The sequence below is a fragment of the Charadrius vociferus genome, unplaced genomic scaffold, assembly GCF_000708025.1.
Source record: "Charadrius vociferus isolate BGI_N301 unplaced genomic scaffold, ASM70802v2 scaffold349, whole genome shotgun sequence".
Classification (NCBI taxonomy): domain Eukaryota; kingdom Metazoa; phylum Chordata; class Aves; order Charadriiformes; family Charadriidae; genus Charadrius; species Charadrius vociferus.
The window spans coordinates 398,560-411,383 of record NW_009650068.1 but is presented as its reverse complement, the minus strand read 5'-3'; the positions used below and the strand labels follow the sequence as shown (position 1 = coordinate 411,383).

At 36.4% G+C, this 12,824-nt stretch overlaps 1 protein-coding gene across 1 annotated transcript in view; it reads right to left on the bottom strand.

Annotated features, from left to right (window-relative positions):
* Nucleotides 1-8,763, bottom strand: part of OSBPL10 (oxysterol binding protein-like 10) — an 87,042-nt gene extending 78,279 nt beyond the window's left edge. The window contains exons 1-3 of the mRNA XM_009891980.1: nucleotides 8,732-8,763; nucleotides 4,946-5,121; nucleotides 3,073-3,152 (exon numbers count right to left, since the gene is read on the bottom strand). Coding sequence (XP_009890282.1) covers nucleotides 3,073-3,152; nucleotides 4,946-5,121; nucleotides 8,732-8,763 — 288 coding nt within the window. The remainder of the gene's footprint in view (nucleotides 1-3,072; nucleotides 3,153-4,945; nucleotides 5,122-8,731) is intronic.
* Between the last annotated feature and the right edge of the window lie 4,061 nt (nucleotides 8,764-12,824).

The window sequence follows — 12,824 nt, the reverse complement described above, 5'->3', positions numbered from 1 at the left end:
AGAAAAACAGAGAGAAGCTTTAAAACTTACTTGTAAGTGAAATCCAAGTTAGTACCATATGCAATACTAAAGTCAGGGAAAATCTGCCTCTCTGATAATGCTCAGAGAAGATAGGAGGGTAAAAAGGAAAAAAGTATATTGAAAAACAAAGAGACAAATCTTGTCAAAAGAAAAGTTTCTAGGAACAGGGAAGCACAACATTGCTTCAAGAACTGCATGCTTCTGGATTAAGAAGCGGAGTCATCAGTGGTCTCATCTGAAGCACATAAATTCCCAACATTTTATTTACTGGACTGTTAAGCTTAAAAATACAGAAGATATACATTTTCTGTTTGCTCTGTGGCTTACAAAAGTGGAGAATTAAGAGTGCTTCACTAACAAAAACGTCAACCGAAGAATGACCTAGTCTGATTTTAGACGTAGACTTGTAACACTATACTATACTAAATGTATCCAAGCTCACAAAAATTTTTGACTGGCTATACCAACACAAATGAATCTATACTCTAGCATACTATGTCAAGTTTCTGTAACTGATCAGTCTTCCAAGAAAAATGCATGAATCCTCCTCCTGCTGTTGGACACAAACTTTCGTTTAGTTCCTCAGTTATGCATGCCCACCACCTCTCAGTCAAGGAAATCCTTTTATTTTCTTGCATGATGGGCCTAGGGGCCAGAAGAAAGCCACAGCAGTGTTAAGTCCCTATGCAAGAGTACAGGAACAAATCTAGAGAGATGCTCCCCATTCTAAGTCCTTCCTGTTTCTAAAAGTTGCATGTTAGATCTTCTGGGTCAGACACAGTCTTTGTATTTAACAGCCTCCCACTCAATTAGTCAAGACTTTCTAATAATATTTTGCCTTTCAAATCTATAAACACTTTTGGCATCCAAAGCATCCCGGCTTTCGTTCATCTCCTTTTATTTTGAACCTGTTTTCAACTCGTTTTCTTTGAGGCTCCCCTATACTGATATTAACACCTAGGAAATACTTCCTATTCAGCCACTCCAGAACGCTTATTAAAGCTATGCTTCCCTGATTTCCCCTTTCCTTCCCATTATCAGAAAAAAAGACTCCAATGTGGTCAAGTTTTGTCACAGAGAGTTCATTCTGTACAGAAGAATAACAAAAGTGAAGAAAAGTACTTTCCCCCACTCTAATGTTTCCATTTCAGAAATGGAAAGGGACTGATGAAAGTATTCAAGACAAATACTTGACAGAGTTAGACCGGTCTAAGTATTTTCCCTTTTGTTCTCTGCTCCTTTCCTGATAATTCTTAAAATTCTATTTACTTTTTTTGGGGCACTACTAATTGCTGGACTGTTGTAATATGAAGATGTTTCTCTTGACATACTAATTAATTCAGAGCCTATCAAAGTATGTAGATACCGCTACTGCAAGAGCTCAACACGAAGAGGCAGTATGAAATCCGAACATAAATTATTACTAAGTGCAACAGTTTTTACCTAAGGAGGAAAAATGATCCAAACTTCACTTACACAAAGATCAGCTTCAATTCAATTACTGCCACTCTGGAATGAGGTTTTGGCATTAGAATAGATGCTTCTACAGAATTATTTATCAGAAGCAGGCAAAAGGAGAAAAACATATCCAGCATTAAGAAATATTACCAAATGAATAGACAGTAGAAGTATAAAAATTAATTTTCCATTGCACAAACCTCTGACACCATATACACTCAACAACAGTTCTATTACCTTGTCACAATACATTGTGGATGCCAAACATTTAAATGGGTTCAAGAAGTGACCAGAAAACTTATTGAGGAATAATCCACTGATGGCAATTGAGTATAAAAAGTTACTGTCTCTATCTAGCACAGAAAGTCCCTGAGTTGCAAATCAACAGCATGAGTATTCTGACCAGGCAAAGTGTACCTTTCTGAATAGTACTGGGCCACAACTATATAAAAACCATTTATTTTAATTGCCATGCATTAGAATTGAAGAAGTACTGAGACACTGAAGTTACTTATTCTCCTTTTAAAAGGGTTTTAATTATACCATAATTGTTTCCTGGCAAGTCCACATCACTCAAAGAGAAGAACAAAAAGTTGGTTTTATTTTACTTCACACACTTCAGTGAATGCCAGTCTCCGCAAAATACCATCCATCTTTTCAAAGTCCTACTTTCAAAGACACTCAGGATCATGACTCTGACTGCAGTTAACGTAAGATTGATATTCTCAACATCTTGGGGCAGGGAGGAATATTTTCTGCTTGCACTTATATGCATCTTTTTTAATATAGCAAACAATTAGTCATGAGGAAAGCAACCCTTTTCGTTCTTGTAAAGATATCAATAGAAGTGCTTGAAAGACTGAAGACGACCAGGAGCTGGTGGTTTTTTTGTGACTTCATTTTAACACCAAAAGCACACTTAAAATAAATACAATAATAATTTATTTCTAATAGGGTTGGTTGTTCATTTTTAATACCTCCCACTTTCAAAGGGCGTTCTAGTTTAAACAGATGCATGTCATAGTTGGAGGCAGGGGACACCCTCAACCCATCGTTCCACTATTCAGTCCAGATGTTTTTTTACCTGTCAAAAATATTTACCTGTTTGAGGACAAAAATTCTGACATCAGTTCCGAAGAGAAATAAATAATATAAATCTTCACATGATGACCTCTTTCAGATTTGGTAAAGTTGAAGACTGACCACTGCTAACATACACATTACGCTTCTATAGTAAGAGCCATTAAATCTTATAAAATGAAATAAAACTAATACCAGTTAACACTTTTAAATACTAATCAGGACATCACACAGATACTTATTAATAAATGTTGACCCAACCAACCATGTATTAACAGCATCCAAAATGCACTTCATTAATTTCTCATAAATAAGACAACGCTTATTCAGTAAGATTGCCCAATTGACTTAACTCTGCTCCAGTTAGTGAGAAATGACAACTTGCTGCTTTTATTCATAAACCTCTAAACACCAGCCCACTAACTACAGCAGCAAGTCTATCATTCAGATCATGCTGTTCTCCACCTACACCACTTAAAAAATAATAGTTACTTCGCCCTCCTAATTATTTACCTTAGAATTACCTTCCTTGTGATGTTTGGCACAGGATCGAAGCTGAGTTATCCAGTATTGTTTCTCCTTTGCATCAGCAGCTAGAACAGAAACAAGAAAATGCAGGGAATCACACATAAACCAATACTTTTTTTTGCATAAGAGAATGTAACGTGGTCAGGGTGGGGAGGAGAAAGATCATTTATTGGTTACGGTACACTATATATTCTAATTTAAGCTACTTAAATTAAGTATACGTAAGTTATTTAGTACAAGACATCTAAATCTGAACTTAAGATGCTGTGGCCAGTTGGAAGAGATAAGCTTATGAGTTGTCTTCATAGTTATCTCCTCCAAGTGTTATTACAAGCAGACTTACCTCAAAATTACTTTTTTTCTTTTATTTATTTTTAATCTACTTTTACTTTACTCATCTTTTTTTGTGAAGGACAAGGGCCACAGCATACCATTTAAATCAGTGAAACCTCTACACTCAGCCTGTCAATCAGCTAGCAGACAAGCTACCGGTTCCCCAGGTACTTTAGTACTTATGTTTTAATGTAGTTCAACTAAACCTCTCTTTAAACCTGCATCTCATTCGCATGCAAATTAAAGACACAAAAATGAAAAACACAATTTCCCCCATACATCTTTGGAAAACAGCTTTTAAAATCATTGAAAAGATTGTCTGCAGTCCGTATCAGGTCGCTCCTGTGTAATATTAATAAGTACAGTTAGGAGAGAAGTTTCGTTGTGTTTTTTATTTTTAAACAAAACAACTACTACAGCAACCCTAATGAGGAATACCAATACAGACTGGATAATTTCAGTAAATATTTTCTCTTACTTCCTCTGCTATTAAGTATCTCAATGGTTATTAACTCAGCATAAAAATTATTTACTGCTTTGAATCAAATTCATAGATCCTGTTAAATTAAAAGCAGCATATTTTAAGTAGCTTATAATCTGAAGTGACTGGAAAAGCTTGATAATGAAACCACAAGTGTTCATGATTTCTAACTGTGCAAATTCCAAAACATTTTAACAGAAACTCTACCTGGTTGTTGTTCTGTTTCAGTCCTACAAATAAAACAGCAACACACTGTACCACAGGGCAGTCCTGCATACTCTGTCCTGCTAGCCAACTAAAACTACGGTCAGAAAAAAACTAACATGATTTTAAACTTTTGTTACACTGTATTACATGTCACTTTTTTGTCAGTTTAGCTTTTTATAAACTAATTTGATATGAAAGTATCCTGATCAATCAACCATACTGAAAATACCTTAGAATCAGAATACTGCTTGCTTTTTTAAATATATATATATGTATATTCCAAAGTAACTCTTACATACTCTATACTGTCTTTCTTACATTTGGGAGCAAGGGAAGGCAAAATTTTGTGCTAAAGGTGCATTCAATTATTCCAAGATTGACAAAAACAAGAGTATCTTAAGAGGCTTTCAGTAGCATTTTTCCATTCTCCAACCCATCAGCACCTTCACTACTGCACATTATCTGCAGGGTGGTGGCAGGGGACAGCAACATTAGAAGTGAAATGCTACGCTGTGGACAGCAATGAAAGCAGATTTTTCTTCCTTTGGAAACAAATAAGATATACTGTACAATCAAAATGTCACGCTAACAGCTTATAGAAGGCATCTTGAGGTATCTTCCAGCCCTGAAAGTCTATATATTGTAAATTCACACATATTTAACTCCAGATTACTGTGGCACTGTTTTATAATATAGCAAGTGACAACACAGCTGTATAATCACTACTTTCTGACAGCGTAAGGAAGTAAAAGAGAAATGACATATGACAGAAGAGATGCAGAAGCAGTAATAATGGGAGAGAAGAATGACCCAGCTGGCACTTAAGCAGCACTGTACCTCTCAACTTATACATCTCTCCATTAGCAGAGTAGACCACCAACATGTGTGGCACTTCATCACTGGGCGATATTATAGCTCCAGCTAATGACAAGGTTCCCCGTGGCTTCTGGTTTTTACTTTGTTCATTCACGAAATACTGCAGAATTCCCGTCTCAAAGTCCAGTACAAAGTACCTGTTCAAAGAAAATGTAGTCATATAGTATTTCTGTTAAAGTTTTTCATGCGTTTACTCAAAGAGCACAGACTGATCTTAAATCAAGACTATAAATAAACAAACATGGTTAAATCCATTTTTGTAACAACTCAATTTTATAAGGTTTTGTTATTTTGATCCTTAGGTTTTGTTTTTCAAGGGCACGTGTGAGCTATTACTTTACTCACGTTTCCTTCAGATTAATGGTGAGGTTCACATACAAGACATAAAAGCAAGGAAATGAGTTTTTAATTGAAGAAGTTCTGCTGAAGAAGTATGAGACTGCTGCTTTGGGGGAGGTTGGCCCCTCCCATTTCTTTTCCCATTCATAACCTTGCAAGACATGCTAATTCCGTACAACTAGTCTTTTGAAAAGGTGATGCTGTTTTTGCAGAGGGGTGACCACAATTAAAGATGCCGTGGTATTTTCATCTTTGTGATATTATTTCACATACAGATGTGGAGTGTAATTTTGAAAACTGGGCAACAGAACTGAACATTAAGATCCCAATAAGTACTAGGTAGTATGGTAGTCCATACTAGGAAGTATGGACACCTGCATAGAAGAAAACAATTAGGAGGAGAGAGAAGTAAAGTCTAAATTCTGTTTGGTCATTCTGCTAACAAATTCCAAGAAGGAAAAAACATTTTTACTGCTGATCATACATTTAGGATCAGGAAATACTCAGCCAGTGAAAATCCAGTAATTCCAAAGATTTTAAAAAAAAAAAAAAAAAAAAGTTTTGACAAACACAGGCCATTCCACAATAAACCAGCTGCTAGAACTGTAAGATTATACAAACAAAAATAAACTAATTGCATTTTCCAAGTGCACTAAATGAAAGTGAAGATCTTTTGAACTTAGTATGTCAGTCTCAAGAGTTAGAAACACAATTTTTTTTTCTAAATAAACCCATCTTTCACAATAGTATCTTAAATACTATTAAATTCAGATCTTTAATTCTGTTCTGAACATAGAATACTATTTAACACTTAAGTGGCATTTTGTCTTAGCCCTTTTTCAATATCCCCATATGCAGAACACCTCTAACCTTTCCCATGACAAAGTATTTCCAGGATTGTCTTCACAGCCTGTTGAAGTTACTGGCGTTCTTGTGCTCATCTCTTTTTTCAAGCTAAATAAGCCTGGACATGATGGAAGCAATCATTGCCTAAGATTTACAGAGATTTGGACACTTCGCTTGGGCAACCTTCCTTTGCCACATTTAGGCATAACTGTCTACTGCCGCCTCCTCTGCACCAGAACAAAGATCAAATTCTCTTTAAAATATCACAGATTAGCACCACCTGTCCCAAATTATTTTAATCTAGTGCATCACTACACCCCTCACTTCTGCCTTGACTCTATCTCCCACATCTCCCATAAGCGACTCTGTATCCCTTCCCTCACAAAACAAATGGAAGACCTCCCTTTTATAATCCTGAAGCACGATCTCTTCACCTTCCCTCTGCAGTTTACCTTCACTACAAAAAAAAAAAAAGGACAAGAGAAATGGCAAGCTGAACGCCAACCACCACAGTGTTTTCAAAAGTAGCATTAAAAAGAAGGAGGCCCTAAATGGAAACAGCCAAAATTTCACAAGATTACCTTATTGTCCTGTATTACACCAGTCCATAACCTTGCTGTTTTGTTTGACTTTTAAATGATTTTACAATACTGTTCTCCCACTTACAAAGCATTTATCTTCAGGTTGCTTAGCAGGGAAATATGATGCACTTAACTGTAGATGAAAACAGCAGAATTGGAAAACACACAGTAAAAAAAAAAAAGTCAGACTTGCACATTTCATAGCAAATGTGAATTTTGCTCATTCTCAGTTTTCCTTGTCCATTTTAGGAATAACTGTTACATATTCAGGAGAAAAAGCAGAGCACTAAAAGTGATGCCATGCCCCTAAGAAAACAATACAGTAGCTTGACCCTAAAGCTAGCACTTCTCCCCATCCAATGACAAGTTTTCAGCAATCTCTTTGGGTTTAGCAAACAAGTCTAGGCTTTCGATGCAGTGATGTCCATTCTGAGCCTGTGCCATCCTCATTATAATTTCATTGTCCTTTTATTGTTCAGGTATAAATCATTTATTTCAGCTTTTGTTATCAGACCATCTTTTATCAATTAGTACCTTGGCAGTCATCATTGTGGTTACTGCAGTACAGGTCTACAATTACCAAAAGGAAGAGTAACAGTTAAAAGAAAAAAGAAAGAAGGAAGAAAGAAAGAGGCAAGAAAAAACATCTTTCCTTCTCTTATCTAGACCAAAGGATTTGGGGAAAAAAGTTCCTCTGAGTCTATTAGAACAGAATCTATTACGTTACATAAACACTATGAGCACTTCAACTCAGAAACCTTTGCATGCTAGACCAGCAAAGCACTCCCAGAATGACTGTAAGCTCCACAAAGATGGGCTTTGCATTGCCATAAAGCTACTCCAGGGAGGGAAACCAGCCATTCGAGTACAGAATACACGTTTACCAGCATAACGACATCAGAGCGCAAGACTTCTGCCAAAACCGCACGTGCAGAGACAGCATCCTTCTTATCACTGCTACAGTAGTGATAACTTGCCCTCCTAGCCAACTATAACCTATTTTATATAGTCTCAGGAAAACCCAACATTAACACTGGCCTTGTACCTTCAGTTTTCAGCACTTGTGATGATGTCTTATTTGCCTGTAAAAGCATGCAATATATTTCCAGTACAACTCAAGCAGTAATCTTATAGAAAAAAGCAACCAGTTCTCACAGGCTTTCGCATTGCCCTTTTCAAGTATCCTGCCTTCTTTCTTGTCCCAGATGAAACAGCATCTATGCCTGCCAGCTTTGAAAGTCGTAAGAGAAAAGAGAATTATCTACAGAAACATAAGTCCCAACTGCCCAACAAAAACTGGTCGTGTCAACAAAATAGCTGTCCTGTGACTTTGGAAAGCTCAGGAACTTTTCACAGGCAGCCAGACCATGATACTGTTCTTATCACATGGAACCAAGTATTTGCTTTTCAAGGGTTATCGTTTGATGCGCAACTCCACTCTTCACGTTTCACACAGTGGTATCACAGAAAAAGATAGACAGGAGTAAACTGCGCAGACAACTATGGTCTCTCTCACAAGAGAAGCAAGGGGATAATGCACTCGGAAAACTGCTAAAAGGGCAGGAAAAGCCAGGAGAAGGAATAAGGAATTAAATGTCAAATCAAGCAGCGCAAGACTTCATACAAAGGAGGGGGGAAGGGAGGACCAGAAAGAGAGAAGAAACAATGCAGCTTTCAAAAACATTTTCTTGCATCACAGACCAAGTAATGACGCAGTTCAGGCCGTCACAAAAACGCAGAAGAAATGGAGACCAGATTCTTTCATTAACTGAAGACAGAAAAGCATTATATATATAAAGCAGAACAGAAGCAAGAGAATGGTACGTGTCCCATTTTAGAAGCCCCATGTAACTGTATCAAAAGGACAGGGTTATCTTTTAACTCGAGTTCCAAAAGTCGTTTGTTCTACACGCCAGGGAAGTAGCAGCACTAACCTCTCTAGAGCTGATTAATCTGGCCACCTTATCCTGTATTTCTGTACTGGTCTTGCTCACAGAGCGCACATTTACCCATGTCGCTGTATTTTTGCAATTAATTTACAGACTAACATTGATGAAAAATAACGTACTCTTTAGAGAACAGTCAGGTAGGAGGTAGGAGAGTCATGTCGTACTAGACATACAATTAGCGCTATACAGAAAATATGAAATAACTGTTACTGACAGTTATTTCAAAAGGCAGTTAATTTTTTCTGTTATTCCAAAATGGGTCAAAATCATTATTTTTTAAAAACTAATACTTATTAAAAGAGTCCATCTAATGGTAAGCTAGAAAATTACTGCTTTAACACATTTTAAGCAGTTTTAACTGCTTAAGCAGTGTTCAAAGTAGACATGCAAAATTACAGACAAGAAAAAGCACACCATTTCACACAAGAAAAGCCTTGGCTAATGGATTTCTCACTTTAAACTCAAACACATTCAGAGACTACAGGCTTCCTGCTCCTCTGGCCCAGCCTCCCTCAAGCTCCTGGGATTCACTGGGATACTCCCCTCTGCCATTCCAACCAAATGCAGATGCATTACTAACTGACATCAATTACAAGCTAAAACACTCAGCCACGCTCAGCTAACTAGAATTTTATTGCTGTTCTATCGAGTTTTAAAAAAAAAAAAAAGTCTGACACTACCAGAATTTTTTTACTCGTGAGTTTGTCAATATGGCCTGATGACACTTTGTTTCTGTTTTACTTCCCACATTTGAAAGTCAGTGCATTCTTAGAATAAATCCTAAGTCTTATAAATTCTGTAACCATCTGCCTTCATTAAACACTCATCATATTTCATTCCTATCCCCTTTATCCATCCATTTTGACAGCCATTTAAAAAGAAAAAAAAAAAAAAAAGGCACGCAGAACAAGCATAACATCCATTAGGAAGCATAACTATGTTGCCTTCTGAATTCTTGGAGGGGAAGACTGACTCAAACACTGTACCAAGAAACTATTGCGACTAGATTTTTGCATTCACTGATATGAGCAATTATTTAGTAATAATTATAAAATAATCATCATTGTTATTATGCAATATTATAATATTTTCTTATTAGTTCCCCATTCAATAAGAACTTAAGAAAAAGCAATGACTATCGTTTAAAAAGTGATAAAATGCTGGTAGTATGGTAGGAGATGACAATGGTCTACCATCAAAGCCTGTCAACAGAGAACAGAAGCTATACAGGTCTTCCATGAGAAAATTTGACATTTCCAACACTATCCCACTTTGAGGCAATAAAAAAAAAAAAAATTAAAGACACCCGAAACTATCAGAATTACACAATATGAACATTTCCCATGTAAATTACTCACCTCACTGAAATTTCATTTTCTATCTCCAGTCAAATTAAGCATTTCCATATTCTCCAGTGGAAATGCATAGATTTTAAAAATTATAAAGAACAAATCAAATCATTTCTAGGCATTTCAACATTATATTGCTCATCTATAACATTGTGCACTGCTCACTGAAGCTGTCACTCGGATGCAGGTCTGTAATGCACCCAAAGGTATGTTCCCAGCAGAAAAAAAAACACCTCGTAAAACAACTTTCTTTTCTCCCCTTATTCTGAACACATCTCAGAAACCAACAATCTGAAAATAAATTTTCACTATTCTGTAATCCCAAGAAGTTTTCAAGGTAGGACTGCCAAATCTTTCCACTGCAAAATGCATTCCTAGTGATTTGAATTCTCCCCACACCCTTCTTCCCCAATTGAGTCAGTTTTCTGGACCAGATTTTGTTTGTATTCATAATGTGATAGAAGTTTTTTATATAAAGACTTTTGCAAATGTACAAACACAATCCCAGTCAAATCTTCAATTATGGACTCAGTCTGCTAAAAAAAAATGACCTCCTTTGGAAAGCAACATTGTATTAATTACTTCCTAGGGTTCATAAACTAGCCTACATTGGAATCCATGCTTCATAATTGGACTGTGTCTAATCCCAGAACTCACGTTTAAAATTAGTATGGATGCTCGAATACTGCACCGTAGCATAGAAAAATCCTTTGCCTAAAGACAAAACCTTTTATAATCTCATGTATGTTCATCAGTGATTCCGTAATCCTCAAAAAGAGGACATTTTCAACAATAAGGAATCAAACTATTCTATAATTCTCTTCTTTTTTTTAATGTAGTTATAAAAACTAGATAAGAATTACAGTACAGAAAGTAAATGACTCTGTCAAAGAAAAGCAAAGTTTATGGTTCCAGTAACTGAATAAGATGTCACATAGAAATATTTCATTTTTAGGAAATGGTACACCTTATTAGGCCATCTTGGAGATGACATTTATGCAACTACTTAATTCTTCTTTTCCCCTTTTACCTTGAGCCATAAGATTAATGGAATTATTCATGCCAATAAAGATAAAGCATGGCATACACATTTGAAAGTCAACGACTTTATTATTAAAAACCATCTCTAAAGTTGACATTTAAAGACAGGTGGTTGGGAGAACATGCTTACATTTCAGTAACTGTTTAACACCCTTTATGCATTGAGGTTCCTCAATTTATCATTTTCTAACATAAGAAAATGTAAGAACCACACCACAGTATTCATTAAAAGTTTTACTGACTTTGAGCATATCTGAATGAAAACGAAATTTTTAAAACAGTAATTTCTCTGCATTATTATAATTGCGTATCAGTCAATCTGAACTACAATTTGCTGGATAGTTTTAGAAGCATTCCACATCAAAAACGGAGATAAGAAATAGAGGAAGTATTATCCACAGATAATATATGGACTGCCTATTTCTGATCATAATGCCCTTCATGATTTTAACATCCACAGAATTCTCATACATAAAATCTTGAAAGAAATCTCCTTTCCTGTTTTGTCAAGTTCCAGACAATCTTTAAGTTTACAAGCAAGCCCACATAATGAACCAAAACGTCACTTCCTTCTCAGCATCTGCAGAAACTGCAATTGCTACAGAACAGCTCATCAGTTCATCAACTTCTGCTTGCCATGCTAATTACTTTCAACAGTCTGAAATTCCAGATAGTCAGCAATAGACATTGCTGCCTAAATTTTATTTAGGTAAAAAGAGACTACAGTAAGCATAAATATTAATATTAGTTTTCTAATCTCAAACAGAGTTGCTTAGGGGTTGCTTTTTAGGACTGAGGGATGAAAAATAGGCTTAAAAATAATGCATCCATTTTAACCCATCAGGCTTGACCCTGGCTTGAACCCATTCATACAGATTTGTGGAAAAGTACATTCATCATACTAATCTATCCTTTAGCACAACACAGCCACATTGAGGGGTAACAATTCCAATTTAGGGGCAAACACATAAACAAAAGGTACCCAGTTGAGGTCGATACCATAAACAGCACTTACATCCCAGCAAACTGGCTGGCTGCCCAATGCTACTTTGTGCCATTTAGTAGTCCTTGCCACCTTCCTTTTTATTTGCTCTAAATTCACCACTACTTAATAATTAAGCAGACTCCAATTTTTGTATTGCGGATCAGAGAGAAAAGGTTAGCAGACATAATTGGGGGCAAAAATGGGCCAGTGCAATCTTAATTCTGGCGATGTTATTATCCAGCTCGATTCAGGTCACAGATTAAACACAGAGCTTCCAGATAGGAAAATACATTTTCCTTCATAAGAAAAACAACCAAGATGTAAAACAAAACAAGAAAAGAATACTTTCATTACATACAAATTATTAGAAATAACATGAAAGGACATTAAGCTTTAGAAAGACAGACTTCTATGCAATTCTAAAACAAGATACAGGAAACATACAAGAGACAACTAGTTACGCACACCAACTCCATTCCACCTCTGAGAGGAAGGCAGTGCTCTGCATGACAGAAGACTGCTGCTAAATTGGTTCTCACTGAACCCAGATCCACAGGATCATCATTTGCAGTCATGTGGGCACCTAAATGAAGGAAGCTGTCTGGCTTATCCTCTCTAAATCCCACATTTCCACCTTATCCAGGAGAAGGGCTTTGCTCCTTTGAGAAAGTAAAATTACAGAGAACTACTCTGGAGCCTGTACGGACAACTGCTTCTCTGCTCCAGGTCTTTATGCAGCATTGGTTTGTC